This window comes from Hyalella azteca, unplaced genomic scaffold (assembly GCF_000764305.2).
Source record: "Hyalella azteca isolate HAZT.00-mixed unplaced genomic scaffold, Hazt_2.0.2 contig7219, whole genome shotgun sequence".
NCBI lineage: Eukaryota > Metazoa > Arthropoda > Malacostraca > Amphipoda > Hyalellidae > Hyalella > Hyalella azteca.
The window spans coordinates 84,021-109,471 of record NW_025937347.1 but is presented as its reverse complement, the minus strand read 5'-3'; the positions used below and the strand labels follow the sequence as shown (position 1 = coordinate 109,471).

The 25,451-nt window shown below is 37.4% G+C and overlaps 1 protein-coding gene across 2 annotated transcripts in view; it reads right to left on the bottom strand.

Moving 5' to 3' along the window:
* Positions 1-513: 513 nt before the first annotated feature.
* The window catches only part of LOC108677890 (putative uncharacterized protein DDB_G0277255), a 50,312-nt gene continuing 25,374 nt past the window's right edge, over positions 514-25,451 (bottom strand). Inside the window, exons 2-7 of one of the 2 annotated variants that reach the window (XM_047881156.1) lie at positions 11,832-12,016; positions 9,179-10,392; positions 7,743-7,825; positions 5,419-6,778; positions 4,398-4,550; positions 514-4,197 (exon numbers count right to left, since the gene is read on the bottom strand). In XM_047881156.1, coding sequence (XP_047737112.1) covers positions 4,398-4,550; positions 5,419-6,778; positions 7,743-7,825; positions 9,179-9,214 — 1,632 coding nt within the window. In that variant the 5' untranslated portion in view covers positions 9,215-10,392; positions 11,832-12,016 and the 3' untranslated portion in view covers positions 514-4,197. Of the gene's footprint in view, positions 4,551-5,418; positions 6,779-7,742; positions 7,826-9,178; positions 10,393-11,831; positions 12,017-25,451 lie in introns of both variants that reach the window. The other variant, XM_018166194.2, reaches the window with a different exon arrangement.

Below are 25,451 nucleotides of genomic sequence, written 5' to 3'. Positions count from 1 at the left end.
ATTTTAAACAATTACGTCACAATTTAATCATCTTTGTTGAACTTGAAATAGAGTATATATGCTGGTTTGAGCACTCGCTCTTTTTGAGTTTCTTCGTCACTTTGCTTGTCACTGTGTTAAGCAATCACACGCAATGCAAGGGACCTAAATTACAACTTTAATTGATTTAACTCTAAGAAATTAGCACAGATAATCTAGAGTTTGTTGGATTAGTTGATAAAATCTCTTCTCTTTCATCTACGTTTGGAGCTATGAACCGTTAAAAGTCGATATTCAATGTTCGTGTTGATTTAGCTTCAAACTTTTTGGCAATTAAAGCAATTATGAACAATCAAGTCCCATTTTACAAGCGTATTGTGGACAATATTATCAATCAATTGAGTTCGTTGTAAGGCGACGCGTGCACTCTTAGTTTGGCAAAGCTTCGCATTTACAAAAATTCTCTAATTAAAAAAAATTTGATAGACCAACCAATTGAATTCCGCCATATAGTTAGGGTATTTATAGTAAAAAGTTGATTTAGGTTTAATAGAGAATCATCGAGCAAAAAAAATGTTATGCTTTTAAAGGCTTAAATCTAGTTTAAAAGCTAAAACGATTCTCAACTGCCAGATATACAGAACATAAATGTACAAGTTTCTTAGCACGACCTCGATATACAGAGGATGTCAGAGGGCTCGTTTAGTTAAGCTTAAATTAAGCCTACAGTATTGCGTTGAAACTATGATTTTATACGAGCAAGAGCACCAGTAAATCTCGTTGCTAATATTAAATGCTACTCACAATCTAATGAGAGCATCGTAACAATAGTCGGTTATTTATAAAATATTTTCTAGCAATAATATAATATTAATGTTTTAGAATAGAGGCAACGATTGTGCATAACTAATTTTGTTCATTTACTAATAAATTCTATGGAATTTCTGAGAATATATCGAGTTTTTGAATTTCTGTTGCGCCACGCGAGGAAAAATGGACAGCCTGAGATGAACAGAGGATGATTGTCTATTTGTCAGCATAAGAGGTGGCAAAATCCTATGTATTAGCGATTGCAGCTAATATGATCATGAATAGCGATGGACCGAAATTACAAGTAACATAAAGAATTTGTCTTTGGCCTCTAAGAACACACCTGTGCAGAGTAAAGGCAAGAAGTGAAGCCAATAAGGTAATCAGCATCACTAACATCGACAATTATTTCTGAGGAAGGTAATTGTCTGAGGAAGGTAGAGCATCAATTTGATTGCTTTTCAAGCCAGGGCACGGAGAATTGGCAGTAATTAAAAATTGTAAAAACAGGGAGAGAAGATGAAACGAAACAAGTATTACATATATCTTATTTATTTTGATCATTTCAAAACTAAATATTCGGCTGTACTAAAATCAAGCTTATGTTGCCCTCTAGTTATCCTGCCAAAATGTATAATAAGAATCTACTTTACGTTGCCGATAAGTGTAGAAGTAAACTTAATGAGATTTCAATAAAGACTCTAAAGGTAAAGTAAGGTCGAAGCGAACAGAATTATTCCCCATTCTGTAAAAATATGCTAAAATCAAAAGTATATTCAAATAATTATTTAGACGATTTTTATGTTTAAAAATTAGAAATTACCAACAAAATTCTTATCAAAAACTCTGTGATTATCGCTGGAGTTTCTTAAAAACAATGTTGGTCATATAAATGAGGCAGGAGCATTGAGGTAGACATGGTGAAGCTAGAACTGAGTCAAACTTAGTACCCGGAGGATGAACATCAGACGTTCAGAACCAACCGTCTTGTTGAGAAGTTTTATTTGTCGCTCGTATCTTCGGATGGAGCAGACTGAATGTACCTTGAAACCATACTTTTAAACTAAGAAGTCAAAGAAACTACCAACATTAACTCTTTTGAGATATTACAGTTTCGTGATAGCCTGGCTATCGTCTGCATCATCTTATGTCGTCTGCACTATCGTCCGTCGCCTGTGCTACCGTTAGTTGCCTGCACAGATACTATCGTCTACGCCGTCACCGATTGTCAATGATTTTCTGTAAATTAAGTTCAGCTCTGCTTTGATACAGAGCGATTCACGGAAATTTCCTATTTTAAATTTGACGCCAAGCAGTCAAATGTTGTAGGAAAAGGACGAAAAATATTTCGTCTGAGAGGCAAGGTTATGACGTTTGTGTCCTACCTAGACAGTTGCCAATATGCATTGGACAAGTGAGCAGCGTGCGTTTGCTGTCGAGGCATACTTTCTTGTGGCCATTCCATTATCGCTACTCAACGAGCATTCCGCATTCGATTCCGTCTTCGTCTTTCAGGTCGGGTTCCTGATCGGAAATCGAGGAAATCGATTGTTAAGTGGGTGAACACATTTAAGGGCAAGTGAAGTGTGAACGCAAGAGGATCTGGAGGTCATCGGACTGCCACAACACTCGAAAACGTAGAGAGAATTAGAGAGGCGTTTCTGCGTTCTCCACACCGTTAAGCACATGAACACGCTTTTATTCACCTTATCTCCTTGAGAGGCGACTCTTCATTGGCCGGCCCGATACCCCGATTGGGCTACATGTGATTTTTTAAAGGGTTATCTTAAAATAATTGTTTATAATGACTGTCTAAGGACCCTACCTCATTTGAGAAACAGAATATGCCAAGCCATCGCCAACATACCCGTCAAAAAGCTACGGCGAATTGAACGAAACTTCATAAATCGACTAACTAAATGCATCAACAATGTGGGCCATCATCTGACCGTTGTCATTTTTAGAACTTAGTGATACAAATTTTATTTAATGTATTTTTTAACAAAGTTCATATCGAAAAGATATCTTTACAACGAGTAGTTCTTTTCTTATTGTGTTTTCAAATTAGGAAGTTACCGTGAATCACTATATAGTAAGCTAAGTATTTGTCAGCGCGGGAATTCTTTTTCAACGTTAGACAAATTACTGATTGTATCCCGTCCTTTCTATGCGGCCTGCAATGGCTTTTCGATGCCTTGCCACCGCTTCTCCAAGCGCGCCCTGCGGTTTGTATATAAAAATAAAATGCTTCTTAAATACCATTAACTTGTGCAATATTTCAACTCAAAGTTGTTTATCAAGTTCATAAGAGTTGTCATGTACGAGTTGAATTGAAATTTCGGTCACTCAAGTTAACATTGCCTCCCATTTTTCTCCGTGTGTAAGTTTGTAAGCGGCCACAACTTCAAGTTGTGGGCTTGGAAGTTTTTATTGCGTCTCTGGAATTAAACTAGAGCGCTTGTGTTACCAACATTACTACCAAGTGAATGAGTGAAATTTTTAATCAATTATTTTGAGAAATATAGTTCCAATTCAGTGAATTTGCTAATTCGTTTAACATGGTTTTCGTCCACAGGTTGTAATGTGACAGTTCGAATTATTACCGAAATGAGTGCAGTGTACACATGGAAGTGCTATCCTGCTGGTTTAAAGCTTCCAGTATTGATACAAATTAGACGTACATTTAAGGTAAATTAAAAGAATTCGGCGCTGAAAAACACTCCTCACAACATATTACCTTCCATTAAACAAATCGAAAATTAATTCAATAAAAAACTGAATTTTTGTAGCTAGGAAAAAATACAATTTTCCAATAACTTCCACCCGAATAGTTACCATTCAGGAGAAATCAAATACAATAGTAAAGTGAGTTAAAAATTTGGTGGCATTATTACAAGGGCAAGAAAAATCAGCCACATAACCCTCAAATAAAATCAAAATGTGATAAGTTAGTGACATGAAGCAGATTCACGCGCTATGTCAAGAAACGTGGTGCCAATTTTGTTATACCCATGGTCAAATATTGTATTCAAAATCCAAAACCCTGTTATTGTTATAAGTGTCAAACGAGGGCTTGTAAATTTTTTTACGTAATATGAACGTGTTTCAAGAATAAAGTACATTTCCTTGAGAGATTGCTTCAAGTAAATAAATGCATAGTATAAACGGTACACATATCTTTGGTCAACATGGACTATAAGATTGAACCGTTTACTTCCTAATGCACCTCTCAGTTTAACATCAGAATTTCTGAGGATTAACAGATATAGCGTTTCCATTGAATATCTGCATATATTCCTCAGAGCGTATGATAAGAAATCAATCACCTATTACCACGTAAATGGTCTTGCTTTAATATAATAACCATTTGCAGTCATAATAATGAGATTATTCAGACGTTGATTGCACTTAGTTTCTTGCAAGTGCCGAGGCGGAGTGATTCCTGGCGCTTGTCAACAGATACTGTATATCGTTTCCGTTGAATATCTGTATTATTCCTCAGAGTGTATGATAAGAAATCAATCACCTATTACCGCGTAATTGGTTTTGATTCAATACAATAAAGATAGGCAGTCATAATAATGAGATTATTCAGACGTTGGTTGCACTTAGTTTCTTGCAAGTGCCGAGGCGGAGTTATTCCTGGCGCCAGAGTCTCTGTCGGGGCTGGCGTCGAGGCTGACCTGACAGGAGCAGCCGCTGCTCACCTCTACGTAGTCCAGCGACCAGTCGTCGGTCGTGGCGTAGCGGCGCACCAACGCCTGAAAACGTCATAACGTTATCATTAAAATGGTATAAACCAGTGGCTACAAATATTTATTTAATCCATGATAAAAAAGATGAGTCGCCCTATAGTATAGTGGACAGTTGTCTGTTGTATCCGTAGCGGCGCACCAACGCCTGAAAATGTCATGACGTTATCATTAAAATGGTATAAACCACTGTCTACATATATTTTTTTATTCCATGATAAAAAGATGAGTCGCCCTATAGTATGGTGGACAGTTGTCTGTTGTATCCGTAGCGTCGCACCAGCGCTTGAAAACGTCATAACGCCATCATAAAAGTGGGCCAGTGGCATATATACTCGTACTATCGGCTGCAAACTTTTTAATTAATGACATTCTATGATGACGACAATAAGTCTCCATATAGTGTAGTGACCTGTTTTTGTTTTGCGTTTTTGAGGTGTAGCATCACACCAACGATTGAAAACATCATAACGGTCCAATAAAAAAATTCACTCTTTCAGCCAGCGGTTTGTGATCCCATTCAATAATCAGTAACAATGTTTAACACCACGTGGTTACAAGAACTGCCATCGGTCGTGGCGAAACGAAACTTTGATACCGTGATGAGTCATCAAATAGTATAGCGACAAGTCGTCTTTTCTACGCACCGTCGCACCAATACCAGTAAATGTTATGATGCTACGTGAATAAAATAGTCGCATCTAGCTTTCAGCTATTTTAGTTCAAGCTAATATTGAAATTAATAAGAAAATCTAGTTATAAAATTCAACAAGAAACCTAATTATGCTGAAAACTTAAAATATTTGACAGTCAGTCCATTTAGCTGTTGTGAACACAATGCAACGAAAACTGTCTCTGAATACATCACATGACTCACTTGTGAATATGAATATGTTGGAGCGCAGCGAGTTTTAACCCAGGATTTGACGGCTCTGGAAGGAAAAATACATTCCGAGCCTTCAAATTGATCTAAACAGACGCGTTCGTAGAAGTATTGAGAGTCGGGATGCAGCTCGACTGCATGGTTGTCCCGTGCTTTGCCCACTTGCTTCTCCACGACCACCAATTTAGAAGGGCAGCAATCCAGGAAAGATTCTCCTTCCACGTCGTGTATTGTCAAACTGTGCTCTTTTATTAACGCCTCCAATCGCCTTCGATTTCCTTTCTTCTTCTTTCTCTTTTGGTTTCGATTTCGCTGGTTTCGGTTTCTGTTCTTTTTAGACTTATCTCTCCTGTGATGCCTTCCTTTATTCGCCGGTTGTTCTTCTCTTTGGCTGGTCTGGCGATCTAGAGTTGATGTCAGCGCAGTTTCGAGTTCATCTGCTCGACTATTTCTATTTGAATTTGAGGAAGACGATTTCTGCACAACTCCTGCATCGAGCCCATTAATTTTTCGGGAGACATCAGTTTCCCCATTAGAAATCTCACGCGTTTTGCTTTGTCTGGACTGGATAATCTCATCTATTCTGCGAGTTAGAGTGTCCTCGTCTTCCATTGTTGGATCCGAGTTGGACTTTTGCTGCTCAATTCTCGTATCGGTTAGATGAGGAGAGTTAGAGACTAGAGGAGAAGATTGACTTTGCAAGTTGTGCGATAAATTATTTTGGACATATTGATTTCTATTGCTATTGCTAAAATTGTGTGAGGAGCGCCCGTCGGGCTTATCTAATACTGAACTTCCATCTCGGTGGAGATCAGGCCTCGTTAAAGGTGATGCTACTCGAGGGCTGCCATAGGGTGAACTTGATGAGGAATAATGTGGTCGAGTTCTGATTCTCGAATAAGGCTCATTAATAACTGAATGACGGCTTCTTCCTAAATCTGCCACTTCCTGGCGGTTTTGACTGTTATGTCGAGAACCTTCATCAGCTGGGCTTCGCGCAACGCTTGAAGTTCTATGGTGAAAATTATTATGAGATGGATGGAACGAAGATGAGTTCAAGTATTGACTTGCCGAGGGCTGCCATCTTGAATTAAGCTCAGCTCTATTCGTTCTTTCATCTCGTTCGTTTCCGTCTCTCCTCGTCGAAGAGACTCGTTTCGAATGTTCTACGTCGGTAGCGCTCTGGCTATAAGTATTGTGTATACGATTTGCCCGTAAGCTGTAGTCCGCGGTAGAGCCGCCGTACCGCTGTAAGTGACCCTCGTGTCGCAAGCGCATTACGTTCGTACTGAGATGTGAGGTCGGATCGGCGCTGAGATCTCTTGCTGGCTTGTTTGGTGAACGGTCCACGATCCTGCACAATTATTTCAAGTCGGTATGACATAAAATAATGATAATGGGGACCAGTATCTTATCGGAGAAAGTTGTGATCATATCAGCGGTTTGCATAATTTAAAGTGATAAATATCCGTAAAGTATTGCCAATTAATTTTTCAGATCCACATTGCAGTTGTTGTATTTAAAATAAAAGTCATAAAATAAATAAGATAAAATAAATTTCAGTGGTTTTAAAATAAAAATCTTAAAAACACTCATACATTAAAGAGACTCGAGTCTGTAACACATCGTACAACGGTCCCAAGAATGCTGTCATACACTGTTAGAAAAAACGGTGAAAAAACGGCCCCCCTGGCGTTCTAGTGGCCGGTCGCACCGTGGAAATAAACTGTTTCGCCGTTTTTATCAGATGTTTTACGGATTTCTAGTGTCAAATTAGAATAAAAACGGCGACATGGCGTTTCTTTTCACGTGCCGACCGGCCACTGAAACGCCGGTAATACCGTTAACGGTAATTTTTCTAACAGTGTATTTATCCAAGATTTTAATCAGGAAAAATGTCCCTTATGCTAGTTGTCTAGAAGCTGCTGCTTGATTTACTGATTTCACAAGCATGGGGAAAAAGAAATTTCAAACTGCAATACTTAATTGGATGCTTTGAACATTAATAATTTAATAAGTCAACGATAAATTTAATCAATATATATAATAAAATGACCTGATTAAATAATAAACTTGCACTGAAACTGTTTTATTTTTCTCTTCTTTGAAACTCCCGTCAGTAATTGGTTTCACACATTTAACGTCATCTAAGAATATTTGCATGCGCGAATTGCACAAATGGCACATTATTTTTAAATATTTGATCTGATGATTTAATTTTGAAAATCATCATTTATCATCTTTATTCTTAAATTACGATCATCATGTCATGAACAAAGCTCAATATTTACGTTAAAATTTCATGATAGTTAACTTACTGTCGCATATGTTGATCACTTCTTAGGGCATCACTTCTCTGTGTCTGACTAGCGTCAGTGAGGAGCAGCAAGAGCAGCGCCACCTGTAAGGTTTAATTACAACTGCACAACTTGGATTAAATTTAATTACAATTTAATCTCAAATAAGGATAAAAAATATAACTCAGTACTCACTGCAGTGAGTGACAGAGGGCGCATTTTCTCGTCGACGAAAACGTGAAGTCACGGACGGACGGACGGACGGACGGACGGACAGACAGACGGACATGGCGAGCATAATAATGCATTTTTTCCATAAATGAGAAAATGCGCTAAAAATGTCATATCGGAGAAGCGAGAAATGAGTCAAGTCTTATATATGATTCAAGTTTATATTTTACAATTTGAATTCAAAATTCTGGTTTGTAATTCTATTCTGGTTCGAGGTTTCAATTCTGCACAAATTCTGGTTTGAAGTCAGTACGAAAATAGTAGAAAATATTAAGATAAAAATATTCATTTTATAATTAAATCAATTTCTGATCATAATATTTCAACAGAAAATATCTTAGCAGAGTTTCAAAGGGTTTTGAGTCTCGCAAAACTTTTTGATTATGTGTCTACACTGCCCTATTATATGATTATTTGCATGCAGCATCAAACAAATTTTATGTTTGCACATTAAAAGTTTCAGACGCAGCTTTGCTAAGAATTCGATCTCGATATCTTTCAATAATGAAATATTTAGTGAATTATAACCTATCACATTTGCGAGTCACTGGTAAGAATTCAATAATATTGATTAATATTCAGTGGCATTGATTAATTTGCAAAACTATTTTAATGATATATTTTTGTTGAGAAAGAACGTATAAATTCGCACACTCGAAATAACTGAACTAAATGATCTTGGTGAATTCAAAGTTAAAAAAAATTCTCGAACAAGTAACGCAAATAATTACAGAACATAACTTTGCAACTCATACTCCAAACTGCAGCTGCCAGCTTTCATATCATTCTTTCATGTATTTTGTGGATTTTTTCATAAAATGAACTTCCGTTCTATTAAGAACTTCCTTTTGCTCAATAATTAAAAAAGTTATTCTGAGCTGAAGACCGAATTGTTCCCATATCAGTATTCGGTATTCATTCATTAATTTATTACACCAAATTCTTTATTCATTGAACTCAGTGTAATTGTGAGTGTAAAGATTAAATTTTATGAGGAAAGATACGAAGTGGCAATGCCATATTAATTTGCATTGTTTTGCGAAATAAATTCTGTGTGGTAAACACGCTGGACGGGTTGAGCAAATTTAAAACTCATTACGTAGAAAAATTAATACACTATAGCAATCACCCGGCAAAAGAATATAGCTTAATGCTTCTTGCTTATCATGTCATGTATCAATATTAAGTATTAATATACATTATAAATATATTAATAATATGTTTACTATAGCGAGTCGGGAAGTAGGCAGGCTCCGCAGCATACTCGGCAGCCCAGCGGGCCCAGCCGTGCACAGCTGGGGCCAGACGACAAGACGGGCCCAGCAGTGCAGAGTCCCAGTCAGCTGAGGGACCCAGTCTTCTGAAGACCCAGTCAGCTGAAGGACCCAGGCTTCTGAAGACCCAGTCAGCTGGGGGACCCAGTCTTCTGAAGACCCAGTCAGTTGTAGACCCAGTCAGTTGGAGACCCAGTCAGTTGGAGATCCAGTTAGTTGGAGACCCAATTAGTTGGAGACCCTATCAGTTGGAGACCCAGGCAGTTGGAGACCCAGTCAGTTGGAGACCCAGGCAGTTGGAGACCCAGTCAGTTGGAGACCCAGGCAGTTGGTGACCCAGTCAGTTGGAGACCCAGTCAGCTGGAGACCCAGGCAGTTGGAGACCCAGTCAGTTGTAGACCCCGGTCAGTTGGAGACCAAAGCAGTTGGAGACCCAGTCAGTTGGAGACCCAGTCAGTTGGAGACCCAGTCAGCTGGAGACCCAGTCAGTTGGAGGCCCAGTCAGTTGGAGACCCAGTCAGCTGGAGACCAAGTCAGCTGGAGACCCAGTCAGTTGGAGACCCAGTTAGCTGGAGACCCAGTCAGTTGGAGATCCAGTCAGTTGGAGGCCCAGTCAGTTGAAGACCCAGTCAGTTGGAGACCCAGTCAGTTGGAGGCCCAGTCAGTTGGAGGCCCAGTCAGTTGGAGACCCAGTCACTTGGAGACCCAGTCAGTTAGAGACCCGTGTAGTTGGAGGCCCAGTCAGCTGGAGACCCAGTCAGTTGGAGACCAAAGCAGTTGGAGACCCAGTCAGTTGGAGACCAAAGCAGTTGGAGACCCAGTCAGTTGGAGACCCAGTCAGTTGGAGATCCAGTTAGCTGGAGACCCAGTCAGTTAAAGACCCAGTCAGCAGGAGACCCAGTCAGTTGGAGACCCAGTTAGCTGGAGACCAAGTCAGTTGGAGACCCAGTCAGCTGGAGACCTAGTCAGTTGGAGACCCAGTTAGCTAAAGTCCCAGTCAGTTGGAGACCCAGTCAGCTGGCGACCCAGTTAGTTGGAGACCCAGTCAGCTGGAGACCCAGTTAGCTGGAGACCCAGTCAGTTGGAGACCCAGTCAGCTAAGCAACCAGCAGCAGTTCAGGCCGCGGCGCACCAGCATTCCATCAGCGACAAAACTCTCGGCGCAGCTGATGGGAAGAAACAAAATCATGACTAAATTATTCATACATCATGCAAAATTAAGTTCAAAATATTTCACGAGCTATTATAAAGTCAATCGTTTTAGTTCTTATTTATAGCTTATGTTACGATCGGAGTCCGGCGTTGGGCGGGATGGATATAACACCCTGTTAAAATTGCTACATTTTCCATGGGATTGAAATGCGATCTTCAAGCAATGTTAATTAACGATAGACCTAAATATTTGCCGACTAAAATCGTTAACTCATTTCTGAAATTGGATTGAAATTGTAAAGCATCTTTTGTGAATAAAGTTTTAGAATGTAAGTTCGTCTATTTATTATTTATCCATCTGTCAGTAAACCCCTCGTTAAACAATGTCATCACATAATATCAAAATACACCGCCGGCCAATATCCGATCGGCAGTGCGGATAGCCGCTCGATCAGTCTTATTTATTCCGAGGGTCAGAATTCGTAAACCTCGTAAGCCCACGCAAAAAAAAACATAAATACATAGTATATACTAACAAGCCATGTATTGCCCTGTTCAGATAATCCCTATAATATAAGAATCCCCATTAGTTTGAATCCGCCATCCCGAATCCCGTTTTCCTAAGACCGCCAACCTGAATACCGTTATTGTGAATCCATTTAACAATTTCAAAAAGGGGATACTTTAAAAACGCATTAAAACTCACATTTATAACGGACCTGCAATTTCACTCATGTTATTTTGCTAATGTATAAGCAACACTAATTGTTTACTCTGATGAAATTTACACTTGCCGAAAATAATCATATTTAGATGTTTAAATCTAACTTTGACCCCATTCTCAATGTTTGACCCATTTTTTCCACAGTAAAAAATTGTTCACAGGTAAATTCTGACGGGATAAATATCATAGACCTGAACGTACAGACCCTAAACGCGTTTACAGTGCCATGCTTCGAACAAATAAACTATCACAATCTTAAATATATTTGTCAAGGTTGTCTGAATGTTTTTTGGTGTGTGTTTCTTAGAAGAATTAAGTGGTCTAATTTTATAATTCCGAGGAATTTTTTTATTGGTCCTCTTTCGTACGAATATTTTTTACTTAAAAATTTAATTAGCAGATCAAATAATCACATGATTGCTTGCAACAATAAATTAACGTAATAAATTGAAGTAGGAGACCATATGGAACCTCAAATACTCAAGGGAAAACTCTCCTCTACAAACTCTCCTCATTGACAACGTCATATGCGTCAATCGATGAATAATATTTATGAATCAATGCAAACATTTACTAAGTAAAATGCTTATGCCTTGATCGTGAGACAAGCTCTGTTTGCATTGAAATAAATACAATTATTGGAGCTACCTGAGAGTTAAACACAATATCTCAGAAAACGTTCACTTCTAGCATATGTACATGTCACCTGCAGAGGCATAATCTTCGTACCTCTTTCTGTTCCGTTCGATTAATTTGTTCGTGTCTCCCGCAACTCCGGCAAGTGTGAAAATTTTCGAAATTCGAAAATTTTCAAAATTTTCGGTGGCGTGCAAATTTCGATTTTCCGCTGCAGCAGAAGCGACTCCGGCGTCATCACGTCCGGCAGCCTCAGCCCGTAATGTGCGACTCAAGCTCTGAAATATTTTACAATTTTAATACCTCAATTGAATATTAAATGAAATTAATATACGTATCTTTAAAAATGCATCATTTTATTTAACTTATAAATAATTTAAATCGTTAGTTAGTGGCTAAGGAGGTTTTTTACTTCAAACTCCTAGCAAAAAAAAACTCGTGAGCCTTCATTGCGGTTGGGTCCTTTCCTGTCGACAATTTCCAATGCTGGAAAGTGAAAGTTAAATGAAATTGAAAGATAGCAACGAGAATCAGAGTTACACAAAAAATTAAAACTCAGTACTCACTGCAGTGAGTGACAGAGCGCATTTTCTAGTCGACGAAACCATGAATTCACGGACGGACGGACGGACGGACGGACAGACATGACGAGCACAATAGCGCCTTTTTAGCGCATTTTCTCATTTATGGAAAAATGCCCTATTGTGCTCGTCATGTCCGTCTGTCTGTCCGTCTGTCTGTCCGTCTGTCTGTCTGTGCGTGACCACGTTTTCGACGACGAGAAAATGCGCTCTCTGTCACTCACTGCAGTGAGTACTGAGTTATATTTTTTTAATAATTAAGAAAATGCGGCGCTAAAAAGTAAGCCTTAAAATAATTATCCTTGCAAAATAAATTTGTATAAATGGTTAATTGGAGAGATTTAGGCATTTATAAGTAGTAAAGTAGACAAACCAAATCAATTATTAAAATCTTGTCGGATACGCAGGACCCTAGGAAAATTATTTCCGGTCAACTTATATTTAATTTACGTGCGTTTAGCTGCACATATTATATATTTGCATGATCTCTCCCACCAAAAGGCTACACGACATTTACTAATAATTTCTTGTTGTAATATTTATTTCAATTAACCGAAAAAATAACCACGAGACAAATAAAATAGCTAATTCTTTACTTCTAACACACTGGGTAAAATAACAATTTAAATGTTTGAATGGCTTTTATGAACTTTTTTACTCACCAGCCGATAACATGAATAAATTTCTTTGCGTGACAGAATTTATCGCATGCAAAACAGTTGAGGAAATTGCCGCATTGTGGCTGAAATTTTCTAAACGAAGTAACATCCTTACGTTTTATTTCCAGTTGACGAGTATGTACCTTATCTTAACTATTCATAAGTTTTAACAGAACATTCCATTGTTAATTTTACAACAATACGGTATTAATTACTGATTCACTCCATTTCCTTGTAGCCAATTGTAAGCCTCTTATGAACTATTCATGCCTTTATTTATACAAAAATTCCCACAGTTAACAGTGCGAATTTTCATTTATGACCAGACCTCCCACTCCCAATCAACGCCGTGTACAAATGACCGTGCAAAGAGAATCAATTATCTCTGTGGTTTCACAAATTTGTGTTGTTCATGGGCCCGTTTCGAGCGTAGCTGTAAAATTTAAAACAGAATAAACACTTTATGAGACCGTTAGGCAGGCAAAATCAACAGAAATCATCAATAAATATTCATTGTCAACTTTACATTCGCATATGAGGAAATAGCTAAAATTTTTAATAAAGCATAATAGATATAGCGATAGATTGACTCCACCAAATGCGACTCTAACGCTACAAAAATTCAAGAAAATCAATACCTACAAAAAAATATAAAAAATTGTCCGGTGAGAAACATTTCCCACTTTTAACAAAGCCAATTAAGCCTTCCACGAAACATCACAAGCATTATATAAACCTCGACTTCTGGAACACCAAGGAAAATGTGGCCTCGAATCCACATTTTTCACGCTCTCACTTTGAGGCCAAACACGAGGCTCGCCTGGCACAACTGAGGCCAAACATGCGGCCCGTCTGGCACTCATTAGCATGAAGTTGTTTAGGCGCGTGCCGACAGATTTCCACCTGCACGAGGCTTTACCGGCGCCACGAAAGCGCAAACTTTGCCTTCAGATCACGGGACCCATGAAGATGCAAGCATAAATTCAACTACCACATCACCTGATCACGAGTAAACATCGGAGAGATTTTTGTCGCTCAAAATCATCAGAGGTTCCAAGAGATTCTTTTTTTAGCATCAGAGATTAAAACAGAAAGATTGAGAACTCTTTAATTAAGACTTTAATTGTGCTTAGGTTTCATTGGTTTATGTTACTCTTCTAATGGGAAAACCCAGGATATATGAAAGTAAGAAAGAATGAGTCCGAACCTTTCTAGTATCGGGAAAGCTATGCATGATTGCAAAAAGCGATCACGATATCGATGTTGATCTATATTTAGCAGGCCATGAAGGTCACCCAACAGCAAATTTACCCTAATGGCATGCAATCATATCGACGCTCAATCGCGTCTTTAGCAACTCATGCACTCATGAGAGGCGCTCAAGGAATGGATACAAACAAGCCAACGCTATGTTGAACTTTGCGTCGAGCTTGGTAACTCCGACCGCTCTCACAAGGTATGACTCAATAATGAGAGGTCGAGGCGCGCGTGATGCCTGGCACGTGCGCGTTCTAGATCATCCATTGAAATGCAACCCACATCACGTAGGCAGTGTGAACGTTCTCTACTGATAACAAATCTATGCTGTTCCTATGACTGATGCATTTAGATGTTCACTGAGATCATCGTTAAGCGGGACCGGTTGCTGCGTGTCATCGTCACGCTAGCTGAATCATCTGATAACCAAATAAATTCTAATCTATCAATGACACACGCGGAAGTGACTAAAATTCATAGAATCAAATTACTGCTGTCCATTTATTATATATTGAAGGCGATAACGATCTCTAACTCACGATATGGACTAAATTTTGCCAAATTAATCAGATAATTATTTGGGTAAGAAATGAAATCGTGAGAATGTAATTCGATCGTCTGTAAGCAAAGCCTAGTTTATGAACAAGATCCCACGTAACCCAAATGACAGAAATCATAACAAAAGTAGATTTAAACAAAGTCAAATCTACTACAATCAAACTAGTGTTTTATTGTGCTTGAGGCTAGAAAAAGAATAAAATATATAAAAAATCTCTGACTCCCGAAGACACGTTTCTGGTTTCTCAACGGTTGAATGCCTTTCCCTTTCTTCCTATGAAATGCATCGTCAAGACACAACATAGTCATTACAAGTTTATATCATGTCCTAAAAACTATGGCCGAAAATAAATATGAATATAACATGGCTCGCGATTACATTCTCTTGGTAATTCTCACTTGTCGCTAGAAGTTGATAAAAATCCATCCATTCAAATTACTAAAAAAAATGACGCTTTAAATTACTCAAAGGATAATAACGTTTCAAGGAGCTGAAGTATTATCTTTGATTCTAAAACATTGCTCTCGATTTCGGCTGCCATGAGGTAGCGAAGCCTTGAAAAAAAACGGAATGTATTCCCTCGTTAATGACTGTTGACGCGTCGTGAGCGAAGTCTTATGGCCAGTTTTCATTAACGTGATCTCCGGCGCACTAACATATCAGTGGCAGACGTGATAAAAGGCCAGAGAGCATCGGCGTAGCATTTAACAGCTGTGCAAATCGTGCCATAGCTCTAGCAGCTGTAAAAGCATCTTCTTCGCCCTGCCAATGTCAAGACGAAGGCAAAAACTCGGTGAAGACAACACTTTTGGTGCCATTCGAACGCGGGCGAGCGTGGGCCTGTGACAGGTCAGTATTGCTGTACTAGACGATCTCGACGTGACGCCTCTAGGGATTTTCTCTTGAAGAAATTTCTAAAATAGGTAACAAGCGATTTAATAATAGGGTGTTTTCATACATTTGGTTTTCATATTGATGAAGAAACTGATGTTAAGTTAAATTCAGTATTCAGTAGTTTGTCTGTATTTTAACAGGCTAAATGAAATTTTTTACTCAAAGCATGGTAACATTCTGCTGTTAAAATATTAATTATTAAATGTGGAATCGAAAAAGACCATGATAAATTTAAGTTGAGTGAGTTGTCAGCTCAATTAATGGATATTTATGGGGGTTAATTGTAGGGTGGGTTATAAATGATTTTCTTGCAAGCTCAATTAATGGATATTTATGTGGGTTAATTGGAAGATGGGTTATAAATGATTTTATTGAAATGTTTTTATGCGTTTATCGACTGATGGTAAGAAGCAAGCTCGTCTGAAGCGTCTGCTATCTTGAGTAAACGCTCCCATATGAACGCACCGATATGGAAGGATTGATTTTATCTCTAATGGGGACCAATTTTTAAACGAACAAATAAATTTTCTCATAAAAAAGGCTAACTAGCAATCAAACAAATGGAAGGTTGCGGGTGAATGAACACTGACAAATAAAAGTCTGTTATTCAAAATGATATTTGACGTTCTTAAGCCTACATGCGTAAAAGACAATATATTACGCGAGTAAAAGAAAAATGTTCGCCACAAGAGGAATTGCTTGATTTTTTAATTGAAATACCGAGAACATTATGCGACTCATTCACAAATTTAGACGAAAAATCATCAAAATATTAGATTCAATTTCTTACAAATCCTAATAAGAACATATGGTTTATATACTAACTGAATAAGAACTGAGTATAAAGATAGTTAGAACAAGATAACTAACTAATGGTTAACTAATATAATATAATAATACAAATGAATAGAATCAGGAATGTGTATACAGTATAAGGAAATTTTAGCATCAAAGTTACCTGAACTTTTCTAATTCATACAATTCTAATGTAATTGTTAACTCACGGCAAGCGAAAAGAGCTTCTGTTGCTCTGATTAAAACACCTAACTTGCATTCAGCGAACTGAATCATCAGCTTAACATAAATTTCTGTGAACTCATTGGAAGATCATAGGTAAGTATTATGAGCGTTGACAACAATGGACAGAATATCGAGGTGAACATTTGTAAATCAAATGTAATGATGTAGCGTTTAAAAACTAATATGAATTCACGCATCAATCGTCATTATCAGAAGTTGGGCATTTACAATTAGAAAAAATCTCATTTAGCTGAAATGAAAATTTTGATATTTGCAGCACGCTAAATGAATGAATATCTTTACATCATGGAGTGTGATAATCCTGAGTGTGATATTCTCTTTGTCAGTCTTCTTTGAGTGAAGCGATCAACTTGCTTCCAATAACCGGATGATATTGCATCATGCCTATAGTGACGCAATAATTCAAAATGGCTGATACTTTAATCAAGCAGCATCATTTCTAACGGATCTGTTTTTAGCGTAAAGGTTTCGCATGAGCATCACTTCTCATCCATTACAGCTGTCAAAAAAGTCCATTTATAAGTTCAAAAAGTTTTAATTTATTAAACATTTACAGAATATCAGAAGGAAATAAATCTTCATTTATCTACTAACCGTGCAATAACCGTTTTACATCCAGCCTGCAGTATATGAAATTATCCCCGTTAAGAAACTGGATAAACGAATCGAAATCTTTAACAAACACAAAAATTTTGTACAAATTTTCTTGGTGAATACGGATATTACGAACTATTTTCAGTATATATCAATGTTTAATCTGCAAACAGCATCGCAGGTAGTAAAAATTTCAATGTTCACGCCAGAAATTTCATCGATATAAGGATATAAAAACAATTTTGAGAACAAAGTACTCAAGCTTTATGGGACGCACACTTGACCTGACCGAGCTGTGGACATCGGTCAACATCATCGGTTGGATCTCGACGGGATCGAGTCGGTAGTTGTTATATTGTGATTTGTTCCAAAAAATTCCATGAGAAAACCATCGGAACATCTGCGTGACTCCATGTTTAACCCTAATGGTCAAAGGTTGATCACGCACCACTGAATGCAAGATTATCACAGATTAGATTGTCGAACCGAAACAAAACACATCACAGGTTATCACCTCAGCGCGAATTTGATGCAGGACAGAACACGTAGCACAGCCACCGATGCAGGCGCTAGGATAAGACAGTCACAGGGGACAGTTCGAGACACTCTGCTAGACGTCATTAGCGCACGAGCTTATTTGGATGAGTGTCACGAGGCTGAGCTCTAATGTGTGTGGTGGAGCGCGTGCAACACTTCCTCTTCCCACCTACAACAACTTCATCTTATTCTTTTGTGTTATAACTTTCGTTCTAGCTTGCATGCGCTTCTTTTTGCTTCCACTTAAATGATTTATGAGCAGTTTAAATTTGATAAAATTCTCTTATGCGTGCATTTGTTACTAAGCTTGCATGCGGAATGTGTTTTTTGTATCTCTTCCTTGTACGACTTTATTTCCGTTATAAAAATGTCAAGCCTCAATTTAAAAAAAGTAAGACATGTATTGTACTACATTATTCAGGATCAAAGTCATTGTGTCTTCAAATTCCAGCTGAGGTTAAAATCGGATAAATAAAAATAAATAAGATAAATACTGTTGAAGTAAGACTTTTATGCTGTGAGTGAGAAACGTGGATCTGTCGAAATAAACTTTCAACAATATGTTACTGGCCAACTGAAGCTGGCAAATAATGAATTATACCACATTCATAAAATTATTTCCTCAATATCATGTTGAAATCTATCCGATATATGATGACTGTATGAAGAGAAATGAAAAGAGAGCGGTGATGGATTGAACCTTTCAACCACATTTCATAATATATTAAACAATTAATGTAGTTGAATTTCATTTTTCAGCAATTAGGCTGCTTTGAGGGCGTACGGTGTATGTACCCAAAGCTGACCGACTTCTTTTCTTTTTTTATTGACACTTAAGTCTATTTTCTTTATAAAGCCGACAGCCAGCTTCTAATTAGAATTCAAATTAGTCTGATTGTCGATCCATTTAAATATCGAAGAACCTATACGATTGCATTAGCCGAATAATTTACAAAAGAGTATACAGGAACTAGTATATGGCAATGCTAAACTTTTAATTTATCGATCACAGGTTTCAATTTTTTCGGAAAAATGTCTTCAATCGAGTACGGGATGGAAAATTTGATTATTTTATTAGTGCGAAGCGAAAGTACTAACGAAAGGGACGCTATATAAAATTTCATACTGTATAAATCATACCATTTAAAATCACCGTCTATGAAAAACTGGCTTGCACATTATCGAAAAAAATAGATAGCTTTACCTTGGGCTTCAGTCAGGTTTGTCAAACAATGTCGGTTGACGGAAAAAAGGACCGTATTGATGAAGGACCCAATGATGGGACCGTCTATACCGAGAAATGCGAGTGTTGTACATACATAGTATATATAAATGGAATTGCTAGAAAGGGTCTCGAGAGAAGGCGCTCTTTACAGACCTCTTTGCAGCGCTCTTTATAAGGTGTGTCAGGCAATCTAGCACAGAAATTAGAGACTGGCAGCTTGGCAGACGCAGGTTCTTTGACCTGAAGGCATGTAGCAACGGCCTCCTTTGACTCCCATCATGTATCAAAAGACCTGCTAAATTGAGTGATTATATATTCGAAGTTTTGTTCATGAATAACTGGTCTCGGGATCATGAGGAATGCATATAAGGACGCATGAATGTTTGTGACAATTGCAAGTCCTTGAATATACAATTGATTTGGCCTTCTAATCAGCCTGTTCTTTAATCAAAGCAATTTCGTTTTTGCATCCCTCGTCAATTGGCGATGGAAACAGAAAAATAATGTGGCAGCATTTCAATAATTTTATAAAACCATAAAATGGAAATGATTTAGATGCCTAAAATGCATTAAATTCTCCAATGTGCGCAATGAGGAATAGAGCAAACTTTACTCTTACATTTTTTATTATGTATTTATTTTTATTTATTATCATGCAATGTGGAAACGTTCGTTCGTACTATAATTGAAACTTCAGTCAAACAACTTAGCCTCACTTGAATATTTATCTTCAAAAAATACGCCAACCAATATTAATGAATGTTTCAATACCATATGAAAAATATAACAATTTTAGCTTTTTCGCGCAATTAACGCTTCAGTTAGTGATTCCAAATCTAAGCCCATGGCTGGGACTCGAAATGAATGTATCGAAATGAAGTTGAAGAGCCAGATTCTACCCGGGAAATCGTACAGCTAAGTGCGAGATCACGACGCGGTGCCTTTCTTTCACCCAACATTCCATCTTTCTTCGTGACCGTCACTCAACCACAGTACAAATTAAGGCTGGTTCTGACCAGAGCTCGTTCAGCGTCCTTGCTGCTAACGTTTTACTCTGTAACTTACGTTCGGTACTGTGGCAAAAAATTAAACGCCCAGGAGCCATTATACTTTCAAAACTCGCTTAATGAACGTAATTACTTACGCTCTATTTTCTTGTCTAGGATTGGTGAATTTTGCTTGGAAGGCCGTCAATGATTGGCTGATGAACTTGCGATCTCTTAACTTTTTTGAGAGTATATGCCCAGGAGTATAATATGTTATTCCTGCAATTTTCATAAGGGTCTGTTTGATAATAAACTTAGATTCTCGCTCAACTATCAAATGAGGTACAAATATTTTTTTTCGCAAAATTAAAATTCGAACAATTTATTTACAGTCTACGTGAATAAGAAAGGGTGAAAGTCAGAATTTCAGTATATTTGATTTATGAATCGAGCGTCTGCCTCACAAATGACATATTATGTCAATAACATCGGCCAGCATCTTCAATTGCATAAAATTGAGCAAATCGCCATATGGAATCACTAGGTGCAGAATATGAAAGGCAGGTGGAAATCAACTTGCATCTCATTTGCTTAATCTGATTTAAAACAAATGCAAATAAAAAATTATTTTTCTTCATACATTTGGATGTCTGCATACAAATTTTCGCTTTTGCAAACTTAATATTTTTCAGTAGAAAAGCATGAACTAATTGATTAGTGAGACTGTGTAGCCTTGTACGACGTCTGGACGTCCAGTTCTTGTTACATTAGGAAGATTTTATACCAATTTTCGCTTTTACAAACTTAATATTTTTCAGTAGAAAACCATAAACTAATTGATTACTGAGACTGTGTAGCCTTGTACGACGTCTGGACGTCCAGAAGCATATAAGGTTCAGGCGGCGCTAATACATCGCGCACACACACAACATTTATAGAGTCATGCTTCTACACCTCAGCCAGCGACTCGGTGCACACAGCTTCTTCACAGCCTCCGCTCTACGTGCAACTTCACAACAGCGGCTTCTTTTTCTTGTTATTTTGTTTGTGTTTCTACTTATTCTCCTCGTATAATTTGAGCTTCTCGGCAAGTGCCTGGGAATAACATGATGACAATGTCAATAATTTTTTTTTTGTTTTCAGGACATGTGCGCGTAACTTTAACTTTTTAATTTATTTAACTTTTGTAAATAACATGTGCTTAAAAGGAGCAAGAGTTGCATGGCTTGCGACAGATGATGACGTGATAATGAAGAAGTTATTAGGTTTTCGGTATACCGTTCAATATTTGTGAATAGTTTTCTTCTCATCTACGAAAATCTACTAGAAAAAGTTTCTTTTGAAGGCTCCATTTTGTTAACAAAATATGCGCTGTGAAAATTGCCGCAGATCATTTATATCCGCACTTGCATATGTTTTTCTGTAGTACTTTTGGTGGCATGACTCAACATTTCTCATGACTTCTATCGTAACGATAATTATTTTTCTAGCAGAAACCATTACTAATCGAACGATAGATCAGTGGTCGCTGATACAGGTTTACTGTAAACCTGATCAATTTTGCTAATAAAAAATGCGCTCGATGCAAAACGCTTCACTGCGTGATTCACTGCGTCCTCTTTCACTGCCTTGTAATGTTTCTAAATGACATCGAACTTTCAAAAACTTGTTCATTCAATCTTACGAAGCAACCATAGCTTGTTACTTTCATATAATTGCTTAACACTTTTGCTTGCAGTTAAAGCTGCAACGTCATGTATCGCATTTTACTAACAGTCAATTAAGTTTGGAAATATGGTAAAGAAATGTAGTATGATTTATTTCTATAATGCATTTCTTCTCATATGGCTACAACACTTCAATTCTTTGATTACGATCAAGACTCGTTAAGTTATTATAGTTAATATAGTAGTTCGTCAAGGAACGCGAACTATTGTTAGATATTTACTACAATAGCTTCACGAAAAATTAGGCAGGAAATTTTCTCTTTCAATTCTCAATTTTTAAGACAAATCCGTCCTGTTTTCGCTACGGCATATAAATCGATCAAATTTGTTTAATAATCTTAAACAAGCAAAAATTACATCCTTACAGCAGATCATATCATTGTCGGCATCATTGACAGACCGATAATAAATGAATATAACTAAATATAATAAATAATTCAACTTTTTGCCTCTGTTATTGTCTAACGTGCAAGGTCAACCGAATTAATAACTCAATTACAATCTATTTTATTGATTTTCCAATGCCGTCATTGAATGTTCCTCACGCCATATTATCAAACATTAAATTTCCAATTAAAAAATTGTTACTCTAGTATTCATTTTTATTCGAATATCTCCCAATATTATTGTATCCGGACTGAGCTTCCTGGAGAACAGAATTTGTTCCTGGTTTAAAACCAACAAATTCTATATTGCATTATAATTTCGAGTTGTCTTAATCCTGACTCGTTTTAACCACTGAGCTAAGTAACCTCGAAGTGTTACCAATACCAATTATGAGATCCCTAATTGATGCCCTGTACTTCTCTTCTTAATCACTTGAGCAACTAACTATTCAAAGTTAGCTTAGCAACTATACTCCTATATAATCCTGACTCGTTTTAACCACTGAGCTAAGTAACCTCGAAGTGTTACCAATACCAATTATGAGATCCCTAATTGATGCCCTGTACTTCTCTTCTTAATCACTTGAGCAACTAACTATTCAAAGTTAGCTTAGCAACTATACTCCTATATATAGGCAAGAGGTTCTGGCACATCCGCACGATGGAAATTCTCGTTGATATATCAACACTAAAAATTAATGTCCATAGTTAAACTCACGTTCTAGAAACATGCAATAACGTTATAATCTCATATATTTTGATGAGTTGGCATTCAACATATTTTAGACACAAAGTGAATAGGCCGACATGGTACCAAATATCAGCACGCATACATTTAAATCTTTTGCTAAAAGATATTGACGAATGCTCAGCTTAGAAAAACTTTATTGAGGTTATGATACAATTGTGTTATGGAAATTTCTGCCAATGATTCAACCCTAGAAAAATTCTAATTTGAATGCTTCAACACAAGCTTCCTATCTTCACTGAGAAGAAACATGATGCTGTCTGAAGTATGAAGTTTCTCAAGTATACTCCGGTGAAATTTTGTCCTGCAATACTTTAGTGTAAGCGTAAGTCCATATTTCACAATGCTCTTGCCTTCTGTATTCCTTTTGGAACGAAATCTATGGTGTTCCGTTTTATTTCTTAACGATCTGTAATACATACTGAAAATCTTGATTACGTTCATCTCACCAGTTAAAATCGCTTATAGCCGCTTTAATCGCTCTAAAACGACACTGAACACTAACCCGAAGTCTTTTCAAGAGCCTTTTCTAGTCTGCGAAACTTGTCAGACAGATGCAAAAATATCAGACATCTAAATCAGACACATATCAAGACTGATGGGCGCGGTGTTTACTGCCTCAAGATATGCTAACATGGAAGCCGGGCTGGTCTCATCGCTCAGTTATGACAGTCGAGACGAATACAGCTTGCCATACACCAAGACCTATCATGTCTTGACCATCGAATACCATTAAAAATAATTTAAATACATATGCTCTGCACAGAATTTTTTATTTTATTATAAATATTATCTCATCGCAATTATATAAATAATGTTACGTGATTACAATAGAGGAACTTTTTCGCCAGTTGTTGTTTATTTGCTCACGCTTCGAGAAATATTTCTGCCAAAATGCCACCATGCCAAGCAATTTGGACCATCGTATAATTTGATACTTTTTCTATTAGTTTGATGTAACATCATTCCCGGCCTTATTGACGTAATTGTTTAAAGACTGCATCATTAACTGCTGCCTTTACTGATGAAAATATCGTCGTATCCTGAAGATTACGACAACGTTTGCATGGCAATCCATCATCAGATATTCATTGGTTGTTGACACACGACCTCTTGACGCACGTGATACCAGGTCTTTGAGCGCTGTACTCGCACGCTGATAGTGAAGAAAAATTTGGGCGAATCATCGGTAAATATCTAGCGGGGGAATAAGCGAGGCTGCCACCCTCTTACCAGCCCATCTTTTATAATGGGGATATGAGCCTGCATGATCAAGGGTCTCTTCTCTTTAAATTTTAAATTCAGCGATGTTTGTTCACAGTGGGCATCGCGAGCCAACGCTACGTTCCCACTGAGCCTTCGAGGAAGTCAAGGTTTAATCGAACGTGGATCTGCATACGGTATTTTTGAACGCTTATCAGAAAAATATGCGTGTATTCGAAGCATTTTTTGTGTAACAGTTAGAACGCGATTGCACCCGTCTTTTTCCTGAAAGGTCATAATATAATATTTAGAAATTACGGAGCTTTGAATAGCAGGATCAAAATTAGAATGAAGTTAATATTAAATCCCCTCCCAAATCTACTTCATCGAGTTTCGCTTTCACCAATACCCCCGCAGTCATCTGTAGATTCTCTTACTGGCCCCATGGCAATCGGGGCAAATATTTGCTTGTCTGGGGCATATTTTTAAAGCTGAACCGATCTTCTCCGGCTTTTTAAATCTAGTGTCGGCGCTACCCGATGGGTATACATTTACTGTCAGTGCAGAGTCGTCTGACAATCGTTTGTAGGTCCAACTCTTTTTTCATGCCTTGAGAGCAAAGACTTATTTCTGGGACTTTCAACACATCATTTCTCCCAGTCACATGTCCAAGAAATTCTCCTGAATTTTTTACCAACCTAACAAATATAATATATAATATGATTCACAGCTTCTTTAATGAGTGACCAATGACAATGTATAAAGTCTAGTTTCGATTTAATAATAAAGGAAGAGAGATGCTTTTATAAAAAGTTGCATGTTTTTTGAAATTTTTAGAAGTCGATGTGAATATTTTATGTCATTGTGTAGTGAAACTAGATTTTCTTTGAATTTTTCTGTTTCGTGAGTCGTTTTTTTTTCTATACACAATTGTGGGTATGATGAATTTTAGTTCTTTGTGCAATTACGAAATATATCAAGTAATCGAGCAGTTAGAGCGTACCATTTCTCAATGGTAATCTCAAATCATAGGAAAAGTGAAAGCATAAAGAGCAGCATGAATTTAGAGATGCTTAATTCCAACATTCGATAAACTAAATGCAAATACTATCTCCTCGCGAGCTAACGAAAATTTTTGAGAATCTATTGACAGCATCAAAGGTTTTTTTCAAACTCACTTGGATCGAAATGTGAGTATATAAACCGTAGAGTTCTGGTCTCAGTCCCTGCTATTTGCAAATACTTTCTAACTGCTTGCAAATGTTGCAAAACTCGGCGCTTATTTATCTTTATTTCTCATGCGGCAGCAAAAAAAA